Source organism: Pezoporus occidentalis, unplaced genomic scaffold (assembly GCF_034315485.1).
Source record: "Pezoporus occidentalis ecotype Australia unplaced genomic scaffold, CSIRO_AGI_Poc_V1 ctg76, whole genome shotgun sequence".
Lineage (NCBI taxonomy): Eukaryota > Metazoa > Chordata > Aves > Psittaciformes > Psittacidae > Pezoporus > Pezoporus occidentalis.
In genome coordinates, this window is record NW_026916115.1 from 435,921 (window position 1) to 459,652 (window position 23,732).

At 38.6% G+C, this 23,732-nt stretch overlaps 2 protein-coding genes across 3 annotated transcripts; one reads left to right on the forward strand and one right to left on the reverse strand.

Moving 5' to 3' along the window:
• Positions 1-216: 216 nt before the first annotated feature.
• Positions 217-19,051, reverse strand: FIRRM (FIGNL1 interacting regulator of recombination and mitosis). Of its 2 annotated transcripts, XM_062602409.1 has the most exons (24): positions 18,869-19,051; positions 18,325-18,364; positions 17,534-17,622; positions 16,335-16,439; positions 15,616-15,756; positions 14,803-14,965; positions 14,354-14,438; positions 13,635-13,773; positions 13,070-13,150; positions 12,063-12,127; positions 9,801-9,949; positions 8,793-8,901; positions 8,099-8,285; positions 6,977-7,059; positions 6,535-6,586; positions 6,093-6,182; positions 5,288-5,473; positions 4,485-4,607; positions 3,477-3,572; positions 2,927-3,040; positions 2,393-2,497; positions 1,998-2,078; positions 1,132-1,245; positions 217-830 (listed from the first exon to the last, which is right to left on the reverse strand). In XM_062602409.1, exons 1-24 carry the CDS (start codon positions 18,965-18,967, stop codon positions 645-647), a joined length of 2,682 nt encoding a protein of 893 aa, XP_062458393.1. In that variant the 5' UTR covers positions 18,968-19,051; the 3' UTR covers positions 217-644. The 2 variants fall into 2 exon arrangements, with proteins under 2 accessions (XP_062458393.1, XP_062458392.1); XM_062602408.1 differs by lacking the exons at positions 16,335-16,439; positions 17,534-17,622; positions 18,325-18,364; positions 18,869-19,051 and having other exon boundaries at positions 5,288-5,469; positions 6,089-6,182; positions 15,616-15,773.
• Positions 19,052-19,394: 343 nt separating this feature from the next.
• Positions 19,395-21,408, forward strand: METTL18 (methyltransferase 18, RPL3 N3(tau)-histidine). Its single transcript, XM_062602197.1, has one exon. The coding sequence runs from the start codon at positions 19,625-19,627 to the stop codon at positions 20,672-20,674; it is 1,050 nt and encodes a 349-aa protein (XP_062458181.1). The 5' UTR covers positions 19,395-19,624; the 3' UTR covers positions 20,675-21,408.
• Positions 21,409-23,732: the final 2,324 nt, after the last annotated feature.

Below are 23,732 nucleotides of genomic sequence, written 5' to 3' on the forward strand. Positions count from 1 at the left end.
ACAGTTTACTCCTTTATTTCTGTTTGTATAGTTCTGTCAGTGAATGGCACAGGAGGTGCTAGGAAGTGTGCAGTGAAGGACCAATGAACACAAACTGCTTAAGCACTACATTCTTTCTCCTCGTAACTGTGACCAATAAAGATTGTTTTTAAAAGATGACCCTAGCATGGAGTGGAACCAGCAGCAGAGGTGTATGTTCAGAGACAGCAGACAGCCTTAAATTGTTATACTTGAATGTATTTTAAAATTAAGATAAAAACACCTACTGCCTGGTCACCTGTACAGGACAAAGGTAACTTACAACAGGTTCAAACATCTTAGTATTCAAAACACAATCTCATGAAATGGTTAGCACCACACAGTAGCTTAGAAGAGGAAGCTATACAATGGCAATATACAAAATCACAGCTCAGAGGCATAGTAGTGACCATTAAAATGTATCAGTCCTTCCAGCCAGTTGTGAAAGACAGGCCAACATCTCACACCCCATTTTGTTTTGGCACATTAACTGAGACACAGCAGCACAGTAGAGCATTGCCCTGTATCATTTTTTTTCTTCTCCAGAAATTGTGGTACGAGAGCATCTCTTCCTTATGAGGGGGAGCTGAGACGTTTTATTATCTTTAATCCCTGTTGAGCACACCTTACCGTACACTGTCTCTGAGGATGGCTATAGCTGTGTGTAGAGCCTCCAGTTTCACTGCAAGCCAAGCAGGGGGTGATCCCTTCTGGAGCAGCAGCTTCACAGCCTCCACTGCCCCCTCCATAGTGCCTATCGCTGACTTATACTGCTCCTCAGAAGGTGGGTGACAAGCTCTTTTTGCCAGAGGCTGCAGATTTAAGTAAACATGAGACATTATTTATAAGCCTCTGCACAAGTGATCAGTCTTCATCTAAATGCAGGAAAACCCTTAGATGGAAAACAGCTGCAAGAGACTACCTTGTCTTGTGAGAGCTTTTGCTGTCTGGCAGGCAGTACAGAGCATTCAAGCGTAACACTATGGGCCAGGAGTGCACGCGACCTTTTATCTTAGAACATGGAGGGCAGCAAGACCATCTTGAACCTCTTTAGGTACTTCCTGGAACTAACAAATCAACAATAGAGCCCAGAGAGTTTAAAAGTACACATACCTCTCCTGTTGATTCCAGTTCTGCACCCATTTTCATCAGCTGTGCACTGCAGGTAATCCTTTCTTGCTTCATGCGTTCTGTTCGTGCTTCTGTTGTCTCCTCTACCTGCCTCGTCTAGGGAGAACGTCACAGGAGACGTAACTAAACCAAGGCAACATTACCAGCCTTCATAGACTCCATTTATGTGCCAGAACAAAAGGGCAGGAGAGATCTTAACAAGCGGTTTGAAGTGAATCTAACTTCTCACACACTTGTGAGCAGACTGAAGTTATCTACAACTCTGGTGTAGCATCAGTTCTGGCAGCTTATCAGTTGTTTTGCTAATTACCTGCTTGTCAAATACTGTTCATCCACATAGCCCTGTCTTAGGTTACAGCATGCTAACCACCCTCCTTTCCACTGTGTTCTGCATTAATAGCCATCTGCTCTTAAGGGAATTTTTTCTAATATGCAAAAAAGATGGATATGTTTCATATGCGTTCATTTGGCTTTCAGAAACTAATCCAAGAGAAACAGGGAAGGATATCACACAAACCAAATGATGAAATCCTTGTCTTGTTATTGGATAACTTATCTGCTTACAACAACTGTTCCATTCGATTGTTTGTTTTGTTCAAGGAGGGAAAAGTGAAGCGCTTAAAGTTGGAACATAGTAGAAGAGCAGCATGCAGAGGAATGGCAGTTGTTAATTCTGATTAAAGCAAGTAGGAAACTTCAACCAGATCAACAATTTATTTTAAAGTTACTTATTTTATCACCGTGCAGATAATGCAGGTGTAGACATAGACATAGGCTGTGTACTGTGTATAACGGACGTGCGGAACATCAACTAAGAAAGCAGTAAAGTGACTCAGCAACATACATACCTTCGCCAGAAAACTAATAACTTTGTTCTTAGTTTCTTCAGAATCAAGGCATTGAGGAACGACATCTTCATGGCTTGTTTCCTGTCAAAAATGTTGAGTAATCATTGTCTAGTACACTCATATTAACAGAGGAATAGACAAAGTAAAAATGTTTCCCTGACTGTCCCTCTCCTGTTGCAACCAATCTAAGGAACCAATGTTTTATCTTCCTTCACTTCCAGGTTGTGAAATCACTTGCAGCTGCACGAGGCCTCATTACTTTTGATGTGCAATAGCATCTGTAATACTGAGATCCAAGCTAGTCATGGAAGAGCAGCAAATATTTAAGACAGAATTTCTGTACAATAAAAATTAACAGAGCCAAATACACACATCCAGAGTTCTGCTATACTTACCTCTGCAAAATGTGTGAATGCCTCCAATGCGTGCTGATGAATCAGCCAGGTCTGGTCAGCCAGCAGAGAAGCAAATACACATGACAACTGGGGTACAACTTGCCTCTGAAAGAGGAACAAGTATCTATCAGTTCTGAAGAGTTAGTTGTGCATATCTTACCATCATGATTTGTTATTAAAGAATTGCTCTAATGTCAAGGGACAGGTTTGTGAAATGAGAGTGACTGCCTTGTCTGGCAAAAAAAAACCAACACTCTAAGGGAGGTGACATGTTATGTTCTTTCTTCTTGGAGGGTTGTATGTCAGTCCGTTCTAACTGTTGAGAAGCAACAAGCAAATGAATAAACCAAGCACCTTGCAAGCACTCAGCATGTCTCAATGAAAAACAGAACTACCACAGGCCATTAATAAAGTCTCCAAGATTATTATATCCTTGCACTCCTGTATGCAAAGAACTTGATCCTCAATATTTAAATAAATATCTTTTCATCCAAAGTCTGCAACTTATTTCACTAAGGCCACAATTATATTCACCTGTGCTTCTTGTGGTATAAAGACCTTTCCCATAGAAGAGAGAAAATCCACCATTGCTAGACGAACATGGTCTGGGGGATCCAACTGGAAAAGGGAAGACTGCAGGGCAAATACCTGCAGAAAAGGAACCCAATGAAGCTTCATCACACAGATTCCAGATGAAAACTGTTCTGTCTCATCTTTAAATCTTAGGACATTGATCTCAGAAAACTGGACTGAAAACAAAAGGAATGCTACACTTCAATAAAACTGGCTAGGATAAAGCTGCTGCAGTATTCACTTTAGAAAGAAATTAGCATGCTCTATAGCCTATTCATAGATCTCAACTGTCTTACAGAGTAATGGGATTCAAAAACAGTGTTCACCACAGTGCCGTATACTTGGTTTAAAGATCAGGAAAGTAATCAAGGAAGAAATAAAATTAGGAATCTCCATGTGTTAAGAGTAGGTCAGACCATGAAATAACTCATTTGGGATTTCATTAAATCACAAAGACCTTAGTTTTCATGAAGTAATTTATTCATAGATAGGATTTGTTTTGGTGTTTTACCTGAGTAATCAGTTGAGCATCTAATGCTTGGACGAAAAATTCCAAAAGGTGAAGTAATAAACACACTGTCTGCTGGAGACATGGCTCATCTGAGACCTTTAACACATCACAACATATTAGTAACATTGCATTCTTATGAACTAACTACTTCAGAAAGAATTTTAAATTATGGTAGCGTTCCAAACTTCTTAGCTAACTTTACACAGAGAAAAGAACACATCATAAACAGCAGAATATTAAAATAGTCATATCAATATTTATAGGTAGTCACACTTTTAAAAGACCCTTTTCTTAGATTTTTTTTTTTGTATTAAGAATATTTATTGCCTATTCCTCATCGCCATCCTCCACTCACTAATATAAGCACCTAATAGTTATATGAAGTATTTCTTTTCACTTCTTAGTTGCCAAATGTCTTCAAAGAATGGCTGAGGTTGGAAGAGACCCCTGAAAGAGCACATTGTTGGCTCTTCTTCACCCCCACTCTCAAACTTTCATTTTTAATCCTTTTTTTCTTTACTGCAGCTGCAGACATGAACAGGTATACAGTTGCAAAGAAATCACCTTACCCCTTGTTCTCAAATCTGGGAGGAAGGTTGCTAGCTCTATGGGTTTTCATGTGTGTTAAGCTATACACTAATTAAATCACCACAAATTTTGTTCACATTCTCAAGAACATTAAAAACAGGCCAGTTCTGTAACTGGTATGAACCAGAATGATGTATTTCAGGCTTCCTGTTAAGCTAGTCTGATTCTGACACTAAATAACAGATGAAGAAACAAGGAACCATGTATGTAATGCTCAGGAAAATTCAAACTCCTCTTCCCAGAGCACATGCCTGTCTAATACATAAAGCAGCTGAGAGCAGATGGGCAGCACAGTTACACAGCTTTACAGAAATGGTCTAATCCAAGTAAAACAACAACTTAGTAACAAACACATAATGAAACAGCACCAGCCTCGCAAAAACATCATGCTTTCACGACTGGAGCAGCAAATTCTCTTACCTGCTTAGCCTGGAGAAAAGTCCAGAACTGACCAAGCACCCCCAAGACAGATGTCTGAAGCTCTGCCTCCAGAGTGTCATCAGCAAAACTGCAGGCAGCCAGCAGCACAGAAAGGGCAGTATTCTAGTAGGAAAAAAACTGTGTAAGAGTGACCAAAAAAACCTACATGTAAACCAAACCAAAACCCCTGGCTCCTATTAAACATCTGAAATGATACAAGATGGCAAGAAGCCCAATGTGCTCTGTCAGCTGTACAGTACAGCTAATCCGCTGGGCCAGCAGCCAACAAAGCTTCCAAAGCAAGGAAACCATCCGTTACTTCTGTGAGTTTCACACAGTGCTGCAGCCATTAGCTGCACTGGCAGGCGATAGCTGGCAGCAGACAATTCACGTGGAAGTCCCTGGTTTCTCACACTCCTTTGAAAAGGAGACCAGTGAGCATCTTTCAGATTTGATGCTGCATTAAACCAGCCAGTTTTTAAAACTTAAAACTTATTGTATGATGTAGTATATATCAGAAATTCTGAAGAAAAGTACATCTGCTTTCCTAGAGAGCAAACCGTACCTAAAGTAGTAAACCATAAAACCTCCAGTGTCACCCTCAGCATAGAGGCTCCTAAGGTGCTATGTACTAGCACAAAACATTAAAAAGAGAGTTCTTACTCATGTGTGTGGCAGTTAGGCAAGGAAAAAAGCTGTGCAACACAGAGAAGAAACAGAATTGGGGTGAGAGCAACAGAACCCTTATGGTTTGGAAATCCAGAGTTCCCACATTTTTACAAAGAGAACCAAATCTCCCTTACCACACATCGGAGCTCTCCTAAAGCACGCCTGCTATTCAACCATTGCCTGCACTGTGTGAGCCCAGCCACACAGAGCTGACATGCCACTCGTTTCCTAAGATCAGGATTCAGAGCCTTTAGGGATATATGCTGCCACACAGCTAAGTTCTCCACCTCTTCTGGAACAAACTTATGAGCAAATTCTACCTGCAAACAAAAGTTAATATGAACTAAACAGGCCAGAAGACAATTTGATAATCTGTCAGAAAGCTGAGAAACCAAAAAGCACTACTAGTTTGCTTTGGAAATACTACATGAAAAAAAATTATGTAAAACCTTTTGTTTAAATAAAATCGAGCTTACTGCCACCTCTCTTGTCACATATAGGGCATCAAAATGATTAAGCAACTTACTCTTTCATCTGCTTGAAACAATGGCTCTCAAGCAAGAAGACCAAGCTTTAGCCTCTCCAAGATATACAGAGGCACTAACAGAAAGGGATGCTAGTCTTTGTATCTGATGGCATGAGAACACTCATAAACACCGATTACAGATACAGTGACAGTTTCAGCAAATCTGGGTAATGTGCCATTTTCATACTTAGTCAAAAAAAGGACTTCAGTGCTGCCCAGTAAGACCCCCCTTAGAAAGGCATCTGTGTGTTTCTTGGTAGAGCACATCTGTACAAATTAGAACCCACTATGACAAAGTAATAATAAGTACAGTATCAAGTACAGCAAGTGAAGAACTGAAAGAGCATATTTTAACACAGGCCAGTGATTCAGATCTCTCCTATTAAAGAGAGGAAATGCCGTGCTATACTTGCCTGATGATCTGGAGCCATCAAGAAGAGCATACGCCTCAGCAGAACACCCAAGGCAGAGATCTCGTAACAGTCACTGGGCCAAGACTTTATCTGAATTAGGATAAGAGGGCAATGTATCTAATTAAATTAAGAAAAAAATCACCACTCAGGAAATTAATTCTATACAGAATGTTCTGAGAGTCACAGTGTGGGATCACAGCAGTAACGCTCTACATAAAACAATGCAGGACATGTTGGAAATAGTAGACATATTGTTTTATATTTTCACAGTGCTGCTTGCGCTAATTATTAACCCAATTTGAAGATTTAAAGCAATCTCCATTTGTATTTGGGAAAAAAAAAAAAAAAAAAAAAAATTCCTGTCTTTGGTCATTTAGAAAGTTTGCTGGTAGAACTAGGATTAAAACTGGTGCCAAATTGCAAAGATCACTGTGGTTCTTACCAAGTGGGCAATCACAGCAACGTGGTGAGCGCACAGTTCAGCTGTTCCATATCTGAATGTGAGAGACAGAAGCTTGTGAGTCTGTACTTCCTACTTTTTTACAGATTAAATTTTATAAATCTTGTCTGAGATGGCCATTTCCTCTAATATATTTAAACTTGATATGCACAGAACCAATTTACCTGTGAGAACCATTCCACAAAAGAATTCTTAAATAATAGGAAAGGTATGTTCCCCTTTATTGCATGAATGTAAAAAAGGCTATGCCATTTCTGCTCCTAGTTTTCAAAATATACTCTATATCTGAAAATAATCCAATTCTGGGACAATTTGCCTTTAAAAAAACCCCCAAACCAAACAAAAACCACTTGAGAAATTATGTAAAAGAGAACTAACTGGATCTGTGGAAATCCTGCTTCACCTGGAATAAAAAACATCTTACCGGGCAAGGAAGCACCACGAGTCCATTGCTAGCAAAGATGTGATCATACTAGAACCCAGCACAGCATCCAGCAGAGCATACTCCTGGGGAGAAAATACATATACAAATTCACACAGAAACAGACTGCAGGCTTACTATGACTTTTACTCCACTAATTAGCCTAAAATCTACTACGATTTTCAGCTTATCTGATTTAAAATGGTTTAAGAACTCATTATCATACTCTCTATTCAGCTACACATCAAGCACACCTTCAGTTTTGCATGTTTTGAATGTGCATGTACAGTCATTCCAATGGGCTGAGGATCCCTCACTTTTCAAGACATTCCATCATGTGCATCCCTTCTTCACAAGGCAATTCTATTAAATTTTTGGTTTTTTTTTTTAATCATTTTAAAACCAATGTATTGCCAATTTTCTTGCCAGCTTTATTGGTATCTCACTGAAAACCAAATAAAACCTCTTCTCCTGTAGGAACATGAATTTTATCTGAAAGAGGAATATAGCGTTCAGAAAAAAGAAAAATTAAATTAGGGCTATCATTGCTGTGTGACAGAACTTTATAAAGGTTTACATTTATCTAGAAGTTCTTTTGTCTATATGTAGTAAAAAGTGTAAAACTTCTAAAACTTTATATAAAGTTAATCAAAGCCCAGAATACTACTCTGAAGTAGAAAATTTTGCTTATTACCATGTAATGGTATATTCTTAGCTGCAATCACAACAATATTATCTACTCTAAATATTAAATTCCATTTTATTACTTCACAGTATAGACTAACAAAACCAGGTGAGGTTCATACAACCTGAATACCACATAAAAGAAAGCACTGAACTTTTTTATAACAACTTGACCTTCCCACCCCCCAAAGAGAACAGAGATTTCCAACACCACTGATGTTCTCTAGAACTTGTATGAAGCTTTATTTTTCCCTTTTCTACTAGTGACGTTTACTGTATAACTGAAACCCAGTTATGTAGCTGCACCATGGCAGCTTTCTACAGTATCATTTCACACCTAAGCACCTCTTTAGAGCCAGATCATTAGAAAGAACTCATTCTTTTTTAAATAGTACCCATTCATCACATAGCTGAAGAGATGATAAGCAAAAATAATCTTACCAGCCGAGGAAAGTGTGATGGGAGTGTGGAAGCAATGAAGGAGCACAGGTGGACACAGACATAGTGATAGAGGGTGATGGGAGCAGCCAGCTGTCCTGTACTGATCACCTCTGGCAAACACACAGGGAGAGAAAGCTCGCCAGAACATTGCTGGAAACTGAAGAAGAGAGCTGAAAATAAAGATAGACTGCAAGTGGAGAAACAAAAACAAAAAAAACAATTGGGTTACAAATATATGTCAATTGCAAGCCTTGCAAGCCCTGCAAGCAATATCTGTGCTACAGAAACTTTGTCTTTGACCAGAAACAACAGCAATAACTTTGGTGCTTTTAGATCAGATTTTAGCTCCTGACTACCTTCCTCTTTTACAAATTCAGGTGACTATTAGCAAGTTCAGGCATAAAAACATAAGATTTTAACTTTGTGAACTATCAACAAATTACATACATCTCTCTCTTCTTATCCTGGAAGTACTCTAAATACCCTTTCTTTCTTGAAAAAACAAAGACTTTCTGGCCTTCACTCCCTGTAGCACTGAACATCAGAGCCCATTTTTTCCAGTGTAAGGATGTAAATCCATAGAGTCTGACAAATTTTACTACTCAGCTGCAAAGGAAACTCCAACAGCTGAGCCCCTCTGCCTGTACAGACTGACTGCTGTGGTGAAGAGCTACAATAAAAACCTTTTTAGTACCTTTTTCCTGTGTTCCAGAGAGTTTGCACTTCTTCAGGCTGAGAGGACAGCTTGTCCATTATGGTAATGAGAATTAGACACTGAGGCAGCTGCTGCTCAGGAGGGAGACCTGTAAAAGTTGGGTTGTTTTTTTTTAACATGCTGCTAGTTGATAAACATATTGTGTGTGTAAACTGGCTTTTAAGCAACTGACAAATGATGAACAACTGATGAAACATAGAAGTCCCCAGTAAAATAATAAAAAATTACTTACAGACACTGCTGGGAAAAAAAGAATGGATCATCATGAATATTATGCTTGAATGAAAAATAAACGCAATATACTGTATCGGGTAAAATCTAAAATACTCCAGTTCTGAACTATCACTGCAAGATACTGCAAAGGATTTACAATCTGGATGCCTCACACTTCCGTTCTTCTTGAAAGCACTAGATGACTCAAATACTGAAACCAAAGTTTTCTTGTAAGTGGATAGGCCAGGATAGGCCAGAGTGCACACGTGAAAAAGAAGTCAGTCAGCTATCTCAGAATTACGACATGCTGGTCAGGGCAGAAATGAGGGAGCGTGGAGTGTTATAACAAAAAGCTGAGCGTTTTCCAGATTGAAGGCATTCTACTTTTCACAGAAAATAATTAATTAGGAAAAAAATAGCTGTCTTCCCCCATCAACAGAACAACAGAAAAATTTCAGCCTACTTTGAAAGTCTATAACAAATGTGGACTGAAATGATGCAAAACTAACACTAATTCTAATACTTCAGACTAATCCTAAAGTTATTGTGAGTAACTCTGGAAAAGATGCATTCAACAGCAACATGAACTATCTGTTATAAAATTCATCTGAGTTAGGATGCAACCAGGTATATCATTGTATTTTTGAAAGAACTGGAGACAAGTAAACCAGTGCAGAATATTGCCTGTGCTCCAGAAAGTCAAAATACCAATCTTGATCCCTTAGAGATGCTTGCACAGTACTTACAGCAGTGGTAACTGTATTTTAAACCCACCTAGCTTTTCACTTAACACTTGCTCCATAAAAGGGCTAAAGGGAAGAAGTTGATTGATGAGAGGGTCCAGAGCCACAAGAAACACCCGGGATATTTCATCTCTGTGAACTTCAGAGATCTCTGGAGCATAGAGACTGGGAGGAAATTTGCTGAGGGGGGAGGGAAAAAAAAAAAAAAGTTAAATATTCTCAGTAGCATTTGCAGTAACACTGCTTTTGAAAAGAGCTACAAAAAGAAAAATTAATGGTTTCCTTGTTATTCTGAAATGAAAGGCAAAAATGGGTCCCCATTTTAGAATATTTGTTGTAGCCTAAGAGTTACAACTCTGCATGCAGCCTTTAAACTAAGCATCACAATTCAGTATTTTACTAAACACTGAAAGAAAACCTTACACACTTATGTAAAATACATAACAAATATTAAGAAGAAATATACCAAGTCTCAAAAAACGTCATGCAATGAAAAGCCGAGAACACACCCGGATACACAATTTGACAGTCGTAAATGTGACAGCACTAATTTAACATGACACCAATAAAAGGTACCACAATTTCTTTGAAGAATAAAACAAACCTGGCCAATAAAAGAAAAAAGGATGTGATACCAGAACAGAGCAAAAGAGATCATGAAAAGAAAACCTGCTACTCTTGCAGGTTTTTTACAGTCACTTTATAAAGCGACTGTAAAAATGCTACCTTCCTACTCAAAAATCCTGCCCAGTTTTCTGAGTGAATAAAAGTTTACAACCTTCCACTTGAAAAAGATCTACAAGGTAAGTAAAGTTAGAAGAGGAAACTCATAAAAAAACATTCACTCAATCTTGCAGCATAACATGCAGTGAATTCATGCACACATCTCACCACAGAATCTGGTTTCAATTCAAAAAGAATGAATGAATTCAGCCCATTATGGCAATGGCCACTTTCCCCTAATTCTTCCCCACTGCTGCAACAAATAGAACAAAACTTTTGGAAGAAAAACAATAAGCTGCTTGCAGACTGTTATGCTTTATGAGCATAACATTAAAAAAACATTTGCTTCCAGGAGAACCAGAGTCCTTTTGTGAGATTTCACAAGACTAAAAATGTAACAGTAAAGCTGTAGAAAATTTCAGGATACTCTCTGATCCTCTCTCCCTTCAGGACAAATGATTCTATACATTGTCTTAAAGTAGAAACAATCTGTCAAATGTTGCTGCTGACACCTGCATTGACATCTGAAGGCTGCATGGAGACTGCATAGCAGCCTTCAATTTCTGAAGGGAGGCTACAGGCATGCCAGAGAGGGACTCTTCATCAGGGACTGCAGCAATAGGGCAAGGGGTAATGGTTTAAACAGGAGAAGCTCAGGTTAGATATAAGGAAGAAGCTCTTCGCTGTGAAGGTGGTGAGGCACTGGATGGAACAGGTTGCCCAAAGAAGTGGTAAATGCACCATCCCTGGCATTGTTCAAGGCCAGATTGGACAGAGCCTTCAGCAGCATGGTCTAGGGTGAGGTGTCCCTGCCCATGGCAGGGGTGCTGGAACTAGATGAACTTAAGGCCCTTTCCAACCCAAACCATTCTATGATTTTCTATGATTCAGTCTTGGATTTTTCCTCTCACTAGAATTTAAGACAGAAAACAAACAAACAAACAAATAAATGTATTTTTTAGTTAATTTTTTTGTTTTAGTTAGGCTGTTTAGTTATATATGAAAGAGACAGAAATTAGGATTACTAGGGAATGATAATTCTGAATTGTCTTGACTGTGCATGATTTGACTTGCATCACACTACTGTTTATTTCAAAGTGGAAGGTGCACTGCTGGGTTGCTCTGCTGTAACTTGGCCTCGCTGCTTCACTGCAAGATGACCAAAGGGTGAATCCTACATTCAGGAATTGTGATTTTAGGAACAAGAATTTTCAAATGAACTCGCATAAACAAAACCAGTTTTCAAGACAATCCATCTGTATATTCTATACATAACTCAAGAAATGCTGACATAAGTAATGGCAACAACATTGGTGGTTTGTCAACAGCACACACTGGCAGCACTGCTCAAGAATGGCATGCAGGTAACTAGTTTCACACAAAAATGCCCATTAAAAAAAAAAACACCAAAACCAAAACAAAACCTAGATTTCCATACATGAAAAAAGAAAGCAACAGCTCTGGAACAAGAACTATATTTTTATATCACACAATACTTGTAAATTTAAGAATGCTATATGGAGATGTTATTAAGATACTATCAATAATCAACTCTTTCTGCTTTTCTTACCTGTATATCTGAAGAAAGAGCTGATGTAACTGAGAACACGAATCAGAGAAGAAAGAAAGAAATTCCTGCAAAAGCCATTAATTTTGAACAGTACTTTTAACATAAAATGCATGATTAAATACACTTTCTGTTCTGCTATACTGGCACTAAAATACTACACTGGAAAAACTTTAAGTTCTAACAATCTGCAGCACAAAGCAAGTGCAAAGCAAACACTAAACAAAGTATGCCTAAAATGAATTACACTACATGTACATATATTACAGGTAAAACAATTAAATCTGTAAACTTATTTTAAAAAAATAAGAAGTATGGTTGTAATAGCCATAGAGAGCTGCACTCTGAAGGGGTCTCACACATGCTGTAAGGCAATTCTATCCTGTCACAATGCTATTCATTTTGTGTCCCCTCCCCACCATGGAACAGAACAGATGCAGAATACACCATCACTGCTGTTCCTAGAGAGGAATTTTTTTCACACGCATTCTTAAAATTGGTAGATTTACAGCACGTCTTTTAACAATGAAAAGATAAAACACAACAACAAAATGAAAGGGCCAGGAAAAGAAGAGGAAGTCGGTGTCCATGCTAACGGTACACAGGCATTTCTTCTTATTAATATGCCACATAGTTTTCAAATGCTGAAACAAGCAACAGCTCTGAAAACTTGGCAATGGGTTTCATCTGCTTAATTCTTCCAGATGAAGCTACTATTGCATTGACTCAAGGCTACCTGTAGAGGCTGGACATCTCCTGCCAACCCCTCAGTGATGACACTGCTTGTAATAGCTTATTATTCGTGTTCCTGTTAAACCCCAGCAGTAAACCTGCTTAAGCTTGTGAGTATATATGGGCAGAAGAACTCCAAACAGGTTATGCATGGATGTTAATTACACCTCCCATATGATATAATTATTAAATTATTAACATATTACACAGTACAAAATTATTCCCTTTGCAGGACAGAGGCTTAAATTTAATACTAACATAGAAGTATTGAAACCTACCTTGGTGTAGTGTACCAAGGAATTAGCAAAGAACCTGCACAGTTTGACTGTCTTCTGGAACAGCCTGAGGTCAGTGCCCTCCTGTCCCAGAAAAAAAGCAGTCTAAAACTTAATATACAGAGTAATACAATAAGAAAGAAGGTTAGATTTCTAACAATGTTCAAACTTGATTCTTTACAGACTCTGCAGCTATGGAGGAAAAAATTTAAAAATGTATGCTTCAACATCTTCAGAGCAACACTCAGAATTGAAACGTTTGACTAACCTTGGGATAATGCCAGTTTAGGAAATACAATAAAAAAAAATAGAAAAAAAATCCCATAGAGTATGGTGGAAACTTATTTTCAGTGCCCCAATCTAAACAAAGTGATGGCCTCATTTTCACATGGTTTCAAAAGAACAAGGTGTTCTGCTACCATATGAAGTACCCCCACGAAAAAAACACACCCCCCATAAAAAACCCAAAAACCTCAAAAAAAAAAACCAAACCACTCCAAGCAGCAATACAGCACAAAGAAGTTACTCTTCTCAGGTTAACAGCAGCTTCGGGAGCTTTTTAATTCACCTGTATCCCAGATATCTTCATTTGCTCAGCCAGTTGCAAACAGGAGTGAAAAGAAAGGAGAGTGTCATTGCACAGGCCACTGAGGATATCACCGTGTTTCAGATGGCACTGCAGCAGAGAATGATGCTTCAGGCTTTGCCTAAAAGATAGACATATAATCAGATATTTTAGTGTCAAAAGTGATCATGCCATGAGTCAGTACAGATCCAAATAACTGATTTTTCTATTTAGGCTTTTATACAACACTAATTGGTGCAATACCTGTGTACATCGAGACCAGAAATTTAGAGAGAACAACCTTCTTCACAGCCACATACAAACACAGAGGAGGCAGAATGAAAGTGCAAGACAGCACAACTCACGCCAAAACCACCTACAAACCTGCAGGATCAGACCTCTTAAGATTATTTGTTCAGACAAATTTTCCAAGTTTTCTTCTGCACTGTGATACAAAAAGTCAAGCTTCTGTTACCTTTGATGCATGATTACTATCTACCTTCACTGATAGAACCTTTAAAAGGTTCTGCTCACTAGGTAAATTTAGAAATTAAATTTCTAGATTTACTTCTAGCTAAATAGCTAATTTACTAAATTTACTTCTAGCTAATAGCTAATTTCAACAGTATTTGAAACTCTGAACATAAAACTATTGAAACACTGGCTATTTAGAATTACAGTCTGTTTATCTTACTATAAATCCAAAGAATTCAATTACATACTTGATGATGAACTTCCACGTATTGGCATGAAGAGCATGGTCCATGTTGGAAATGACAGAGCATATCTCCAGCACAGTGTGGATTACTAAGGAGGAAATAACAACAGCAACAACTGAGTTACATCAGATACATGAGTTCACAGTTATGCTACTCTCCTAGAAAAACAGCAGCTGTCACAAGCACTAATATTACCACACTGACATCAAATCAGAAAAATGGCTCAGTACTTAGATGCTGCCCCTTTCCTACAAACCTACACAACATGCTCCATTCCAGAGAAAGTTTCAGGAGAAAAGCAGAAATATTTATAGCTTCAGAATGCTGCTTTCTGGGAGGTTGATCAGGTCAGCAGGAACTGAGCATACTTGGAACCTTGTTTTAAAAATTCAGGCATACTCTCTATAGAAAAAAGACTGAGAAAAAAAAAAAAGTGTTAGATCCACATATACCTGACACCATATCTGTGATGTTATCTTCAGTAGAAGCAGAGCCCATGGAAATTGTATCAAGCAGTTCCATCAGCTGCTTCTGAAGAGAGTAAGCTTCCTTGAACATAGCTTGTAAGAGGTCAGAAATCAAGTGAAGTTGCCCACAGTACACAGATTCACTGTCCTGTAGGAAACAGAGAAGAGGTCTAAAAAAAAAGTTCAGGAATCACAGCCTGATTTTTCATGTGCTGAGCTTTGTCCAATGTTACACTGAGGAAAAAAAAGCGAAAACTTACCTACTGTAACCCAATATCGTGCCAGATCTACAGATTCTGCTACCAACCCCTGTTTGTTAAATACAAAATGCTATTCACCTGCAGCCTCCCCAACAACTAATGGATCCTACCCAGCTCTAGGGATTTTAACCAGGCTTTGGATTCAGTCTCAATATACAAACCTAAGATCATACTTCTGAACAAAACAATGTTAGCAGCAAAGGGAGCAGCATTCCAAATATTTCCCAATACTTTCAAATTAGAATTGTTAGATATTTGTCACCAGAGTTCAAGTCCTGACATGGAAAACTGATGTAAATGTTTCCATAAAAAAGACAAATTGAAAAGTGAAAATTAAGGCTATTGTGTCCTTACGAAAACCTTGTTTTATCTTCACTGTTCTAGAAAGAATTACTGTTGTATTGTGTAAACCACTTAACAATTAAAGTAAAAAAAAAAAAAATCAACAACAATATTATTTCAAAATAGGATCATCTTACAAAGTGCTTCCTAAAAGCCAACCAGTATAAAAATTTCTCTCCTTCTAACATGGACCTACCTTGCAGTGTGTAAATGTGTTCTTTACTACATAAAGAACAGAGGCTGGAAGGGTGCGGATGCTTTCCAGAGGCACACACTCCTGCAGCGTGCAGACGTATCGTACACAACCGGTCAGAGTCTCCAACAGCTGCACCAGAGTCTTAAAGCAAGAGTAAACAACAACAAATGTTTTTCACTTCTGGAATGATTTCAAAAGCATCTTCCTTAGCTGAATCGCACCTAGGGTTTTATGGCATTTAAAGTTCACTGATATTTGCATAAATTAAGTTTGTTAAGGATGAATGAAGCTTTATAAAATAATAAAAGCAATTCCAGAGCTTTTCTCCAAAACCATATGCTCTTTGAAAGCTTCATACTTCTGTTGACTACTGTTCTCAATTTATAAACATTTTAAAATTCAGAATTAAACAACTGTATAAATAGGTGCCAGACTCACTCTTTAAATACAGAGAATCACATTCCATTTGCATTAGAAACTTGAGCAGAATTTGAGATTTAGGATTTAGTGGTTTTAAATTATGGTTAGCATCACACACTAGATGTAATCAAATCATGCACAAAATGTTAATTGAACTTCAACTACAAAGGATGATCAAGCTACATTTCAGCTGCATGGTTAACAGCTGGCAAAAAATATACTAAAAATCTTTAAACTGTTTAGGTAAAATCAAAGAATAATTTAAACATTCCTTTGGTAACGTATTTCACAGGACTTGCCTGTAGAAGGTTCCTCACAGTATTGCATAACTCTGTATTCTGGCTGGTTAATCCTTTGGCCTCACTGTATAATTCATACATCAAGTTATCAAATAACTGTAAAGTCTGTCAAAACAAAACAAAACAAAACTTAAAACATTTTATTTAGAAACACACATGCAAATACCAATACCATTCTGTATCTACTTGCTTCCTTGGCAGGGAGTCACAGGCTACTGACATAATACACAGCAGAAAATAACACTTTCTAGCACTGGAATCACAAAGCACTATGTACCAAGAAGCAAAAACTGCCTTATGGTTTTCCCAAATTACAAATAGAAGCTACAGGACCTGTTACTTTTTCTAAAACCTATTGAAAAACAGACTTCACAGCTAATTCACTTGAAATATGTACCTCATCCTACCAAAGATTATTTTTTTTTTACTTAGTTAAAACCATATAATTTTAAAAGGCTTTTCATTTTCAGATATTTTTTTAGTTTTAGAATTATTAAAATTTTGAATACATAAAAAAATAACACTATAATCTACAAACAACAATAATTTCTCCTTTGGTTGAAGTTTCTGGGTATTTGATGAGCACTACTGTTGAGACTGCAAAGACACTGAGGTGCTTCCAGACACCAGTGGGACACTACATAAGCTGGTAGGGTACAGTAATCCTTTTTCAGAATATGCCTGTTTTGAGGCATTTTTCTTGTTATCACCAAAATTTGCTAAAGGACATAAAATAAACAAAATGGAAAAGAAGCGGCCATTTTTACAGGCTTCTTAAAAGATACAAGCTGAGGCCTGAAACTTAAATCAGGAATATAAGTAAATTTCACATTTATTCATGATACGTAAGCACTGCGTTCTTCAGTTTATTTCTCCTGAGAGGCTACCTCATGTAAAAATTCTCCAGCTCATTTCATAAGAAGCCCAATCTTTTCAAAAGAAAATTCAATTACTGAACCTAGAAAGCAGAACACTACATGTTCAACCCTCTCCCCACCATGAAGAGTTACAACAATCACAAAAACAATCCACTGTGGTTTAAACCACGACACAACCCAACAAAAACTGTTAGAAGTTTTAAAGGGTAAAATTTTAATTTGAAGTTATAACATGTGACCTCAAAAAAGAGTCACTGCATTCTACGCAGGTTTTAGCTCTGGACTTAAGGGAAATTCCACATTCAATTGAAACTGTCATACCTTAGGTAATACTTTTGAGAAAAAAGTTTGTTCCAAATCAGCAAGGCTGATATGGGGCAAAAACATTTCAGTCAGGATTCTCAAAACACCTGCAAAGCAAAATATTTAAGCATTACAGAAAAACAATGTGAGATTATCAGAAACATGTAGCAAGCTACCAGATGAAACAAAGAACTGCATCAAGCTGAAACAGATCAGGTATTTGATTTTGAGTGTCAACACGTTTGCCACAAATGCATTATCTGAGAAATAACAGCTCCAAGGTGCACAAACACATCAATAATAGCATTACACCTGACTACACTTAGTTGAAGGCTAAGCACAATTGTCTGCCCATGGAACTACAATTTCCCATACTCAAAACTGCAGACAGCTGCACATTTAACACGTTAGTTGGCATTATTAGGCAACTTAACAGCAAATGTTAGCAAGACTCTTGAACATTTACATATCAGTCTCATTTTCTTAATACTATCAGGTATTACAGGAGTTTTGCCACTTGTGAGGTAACAGCCAAAAAGCAAAATACAAGATAAAAAGCACCCTTATTTAAAAGATCTAAAAATCAGTAGTGGGAAGGAAAAAACAGCCTTACACGCATAGGTTCTTTATGGGCTTTTATAAAGCTTATTCAACACGCAACTCGCGTAACATGCAAGATCCAGCAGGACTGCTGAAGATCACGAATGTCACTAGTTATAGCATAAGCATTTTTAAGTAGTGCAGAATTTACAATGCAATTGCAATACAATGATCCACAGGAAGAAGAGACACTTCTTGTCACTACTTACGAACATGCTCATTCCAGTCTTGAGACTCTTGATACATAGAGTAATAAAACGTTAAAGAAACTCTCTGCAATGAAAGTTATGTTTAAAGCTTCTGCAGAAGCCACAATGACTTCTCTCACACCGTTTCATGTACACTTCATCTACTGCATGAAATTGGTGTGGATACTCCATTACCACCGCAGGTACCTGAGTACCTGAACGATCAGCACAGGTATTTTTACAGTGCATTGGAGAATAAACCTTGGAAGTTTGGGGATGGGGGGAGGGGGGAAATTACATACAATACTTAATTAACCTCACGCTATTTTCTACCATGTATCTTTTATTTCAGTGAAAGGCTGTATTCGTTTCCAGCGAAATAGCGGCGCACAGGTTTTCTGTCCTGTGTCAGCCCCTTACAAAGGTTGCAGCACTTTGCCTCCCAGGGATTTACTTGCTTAAACTGTGCAATGCTGCAGGAGGAACACCCTCACCCCCCTCCCCAAATTTCGGGGTAGCTCCCCGCAACCACCCAGCAGCCGAACGGCTCTCCCGGGAAGGATATAAGGAGGCGGGGCAGGACGGCGGGCAGCTCCCTACGGCAGAGGTCCCAGTCCCAGCCTCCCAGCTCTTGTAGAAGCAACTCAGGATCTGTTTGGGACATGGCGCAAACTCCGCTCACCTCACGGCCGGGCGGCGGGAAAAAGAATTACCTCCGCTATCCCAACACCCTCCGCGCTCGCCCTGCCCCCTTCTCCTCCGCTAGCGCGCATGCGCTCAGCGAACACGGAAGCCTGTCCACGTGGGGTAAGAGGGGGTCGGTACGGGTACGGGGGACAGGGACACTGTGAGAGAACACGGAGTGGATAAACTGGGCAGAATCATCCTGCCCCGCCTGCATGCTTCAGCCGGGGTGCAGGGAACGCAAGCTGGGCCTTAGCAACCTCGGCCTATACCTACATTACGGCAGAGATGCGGTCACTGGTAAGTTTTTATACATTTCATCTTTAGAAGGTGGGTTGGGTTGGGGTGTTTTGGTGTTTTGTTTTTTTTTTAATGAAATTTGTTTGTACTACTATTTGGCAATTTAATGATACGTAAAACTATTTATTTCCAGATGTTGTTCACCTGATCATTGGTAAAACATCTGAGATTCTACCTGCAGAGTACTCTTCCGCATAGCAATAACTGCATAAAAACATCCTCTACAGAAAAACAAAAGAAAAATAATGTTGTTTATATCAGGATTGCTTTTAGATGACTGTTTCTGGTTGTAATAAATTAAGGTGACTGCTGGTTTTTGTTACTGCTATTCCTGAAAATGGCTTTTCGATTTAATTTTTCTATTGATGAATATGACAACAATGAAGCAGACACTCATGATAAGATGGACTTACAACTGCACTCTCCGAAACACAAGCAGAAATCCACAGAAAAAAATAGGCAAGCTGCTGATGCTGTAGGAGACCCCAGCCCAAGGCTGGGTACCAGTAATCACCAAGATGAGAAACCATCACAGAAAACTTTGTGCTTTAAAGTTGCCAAGGAGCATAACATACCTGAAGATCTCAACAAAGTATTGGAAAATAAAGTCATGGAAACAGTATCAGGCCTGTATTACATAAACATGTCTGTAGTGGAAATGAAATGCTTGGGTAATGCTGATGAAGAAGGCATTGTGTCTAAAAGTGTTTCTTCTCATTCTGATCTCATCCCGGGAGTCTATGAGGGAGGACTGAAAATTTGGGAATGCACCTTTGATCTTATAGACTACTTTTCTGAGGCTGAAATACAATTCGCCAACAAGACTGTATTGGATCTTGGCTGTGGGGCTGGTCTGCTGGGAATAGTTGCTTTAAAGGGTAAAGCTGAAAAAGTCCATTTTCAGGACTACAACAGCACAGTGATTGATGAAATAACTTTGCCTAATGCAGTGGCTAACTGCATAAGGACAGGCAGTGGAGGTGACACTAAAACTAGCCAGCCTCCTTCAAAGAGGCCCAAGAAAGCAGAGCATCTACCTGATGTGCTCACCAGATGCAGATTTTTTTCTGGAGAGTGGTCTGAAGTCAGCCAGCTTCTGTTAAGCAGCAAGAAACCCTTTTCAAAGTACGATGTAATACTCACATCTGAGACTATCTATAATCCCGACTACTATGGTTCTTTGCATGACACACTGGCTCAGCTCTTGGATAAAAATGGACGGGTGTATTTGGCAAGCAAAGAACATTATTTTGGGGTTGGTGGTGGTATCCCCCTCTTTGAGAAATTCATTGAGGACAGAAATGTGTTTAAGACCAGCACAGTTAAAACAATTGACAAAGGACTGCAGCGGTGTATTATTGAAATGTCCTTTAAAGAGTCCAGTTAAAATTCAACCACTGGTCCTTCAGAAATATGCTGAAGACAAAATGTTTTATTCCTCATGTCTCTGCTTTTTCCTCTCTTGAGTTATTCTGGTTTGATAGATTAAGGATGCTAGTTATTGAGATGTTTGACAAATTATGATGTCTGACTAGAAGTGAAGGACTCTTCTGAATCTTAATTTTGGACAGAAAAGGAGTTCTGCTTAAACCTACGTCTGTTTATGCCAATTAATTATCATTTACGTGTATTTTTAAATGAAGTAAGTCACTGTCCCCTGTCCCTGACTCTAATGCTTTGGCAGTGCCAGAACTGGAAGTCACAGGAGCGGCTGCTGAGTGCAGCCTCAACGAAGATGATTTATCATCCTCATGTGGTGGGAGAAGCAGCTCCCGGCAGTCAGGCTCCCAGCTCTGATACGGTTTAACTGCAGCATCAGGATTTCAGAGTGGACTGCATGCCTATGTGCTCTGCTGCTTTGCCACCAGAGGGCAATATGACTGTATTTATCATTTGGCTTCTATTCTGCTAGCAATTCCACGAATCTTTTGTCATGTTTCCATATATAACACACACGATTTTTATTCAAGCCTTTGAAAAACTGTACCAGAGACTATTTACTACTGTGGTCTGTGAATTTTCACGTTCAGATTTTGGCATGCCACTCTAAGAAAATTTCAGAAAATAATTGGGAAAAGCTGTACTGTTTTCAGAAATAAATAAAACGTTTCTATTTTAGAAGCTGAGTTGAAAGAAGATTCTGTAAAAGAGAAGTTCCTTACAACAACAAAAAAACCTATACGTGCAATCCAGGGAACTGAAGGATGACAGAACCAAGCATTAGGTGACAGCTGGGAAAGGAGATAAACTGTGCTGCAGATTGCTGTACTTTTTTTTTTTTTAACAGTATTTTTCCAGAAATTAATTGCCCATACACTATGACCTATTTTCAAGACTTGGTGGATGGGGAGGGAGGGTACTACTGAACACTAATAGCTCCTCACTCTTTCCAGCAGTTTGGCAGGGCAGCAAGTGTTCAAAGACACCTGGGTACAAGTCATTCCTGCGTCCTAGGCTGAAGATGGTTATGTTGCCGAAGACATTCTCGTCAAAACTGAAAAAAAACAAAGAACTATAAAACCTGATCCTGAGCACTTGGTGTCACCAACAATTCACACAAAAAAAAAAATCCATTGCCTGTTTTGTCTTAACCAAAACTGGACAACAAGCTATTAGACAACTCTTAACATGTCCATCAAAGCTTCTGCTTATCATGATGTACTGCCTTATTGAGTGCCCTTGCGTAAATACAAACTTAGAGACAGTCGACCACTACAGTGGACTGGATCTGAGGATACTCAGTGTAGGGGAGAAAGGACAGCAGTCTGACAAGGATGCAAAGAAACTTATAACAGCAGTTACCTGAATAGCTTTAATTATTGCGTAAAGTTCCTGTCACTGAAGACTGAAAGCCCACTGCAAGATTCCTATTTTGTCCATGTTTCTATTAAGGTAGAGTCATAGAGGATTTCCTGTACTCTACAAAAGAGACTTAACTACTGTTGTTTCAAAACCAATTGCAAGTAGACCATTCTAAAGGCATGTTTTGGAAACTACTGAGATTGTTCTTTTACAGGCGAGAAGGGAAAAAAGCAGTCAGTTGTGCCATGGGTGTGATTGTGCTTTGGAATTTTTCTGCATCATCTCTAAAACGTACCAATGATAGATAACTGCTGACTACAGATTGAGGAAAAAAAAAGTAGTTACAGCTTTGTCAGATCAATACAGTACTGTTAACAGTTCTTTTTGTCAAAACTGGAAACAGTTGGAAACAAAGCAACTAGCACTTGCCATTTTTTCAAACCTCATCTGTAAGACAATTAGTGGCTTGTCCAGTGACTGAATAGCTTGTTCTGCACCTGCCAGGTCTAATGCTGTTTCAGAGAACAATACCTGCAGCAAGACATGTTGCCTACTATGACAACAAATATAGTTAAAAACAAAAATCTGGTGTATTTTTTGATGAGTAAATGAAGGCACTTGCAATCTCCTATATTTCCTCCTGAAAATACTCCACAAATTCGCTGTTTTCAGTTTAATATACTACTCCTTTACTAGCTTAATCTTATTCTTGGATTGCTCAAGCATAGCTCTTTTTGTGCAAATACAGAATCAGATTTTTTAGGACCTTCACGTGAAGAGCCACCATCTCACAGTGACTGCACACTTGCAAAACAGGAAACCCCACACAGTATAAAGTTCCCATTTCAGAATTACAGATAAGAATTAATAGAGGATGATTTTCGTTTTTTTTTATCAGGTGAAATCAGCAAAATTAGCATTGGGATTTCCACAATTCCAGATGAATTCTGTTCTAGTCTAAAATTCAGCAGATACATGCTGAGAGGAAGCCAAATTCAACACTTAAGTTTTGTAGGCTAACGGATATTGGAACACCAAGAGAACAAACAACACTAGTTTCCTAAATCTACATTAAGGCTTTCTCTACCTGCCAGATCATCGCCACCCTCGTGACCAGTTTCCTGCTTCTCTTTATGATCTGGAATAAAAATTTTTCACTCACTTTTAATACTTGCACATATTACTTAATAGCTAGGGAAATTATCCTTTCCCCAATGACACAGCTTTAGAAAACAACAGGCACAATTTCTTGTGTGAAGAAACAAAGACAGGGGTTAGCTGGTAACTCAGTTCATTAGCTCATCGCAAATCATCACACCTTTTCTCCCCTTATCCCACCCCCTTCCTCTTTGAAAGAGTCATCACAATAGGAAATCCAGTCTAAATTATGTCCTTCCCGTAACTATTGTGGAGGGAAACATTAAAATCAGTCATAAAACATCTCAGGAAACTCGACTAAAAAGCTTGTTTGTTTTAACAGGCACTGTCCTTAACTGATGACTTCCCTTTAAAGATAATTTGCTAGTTTTGGGAAATGAGGCTATTAAAAAGATCAGTTTTGTATACTGGCAATTACCGTTATTTCACTAAACCTTAGGGGGAAAAAAACGTGCGGAAAATCAAAGTGGGAAGTGCCTAATTTG

Coding starts and splice junctions, on each gene's coding strand:
- FIRRM (XM_062602409.1), bottom strand. CDS start 18,967: ATGTCCCAAACAGATCCTGAGTTGCTTCTACAAGAGCTGGGAGGCTGG. Junction 18,365..18,868: donor CCGTCCTGCCCCGCCTCCTT/ATATCCTTCCCG, acceptor ACGTTTTATTAC/TCTATGTATCAAGAGTCTCA. Junction 2,498..2,926: donor TTATACCACAAGAAGCACAG/GTGAATATAATT, acceptor TTCCTCTTTCAG/AGGCAAGTTGTACCCCAGTT.
- METTL18 (XM_062602197.1), top strand. CDS start 19,625: ATGGCTTTTCGATTTAATTTTTCTATTGATGAATATGACAACAATGAA.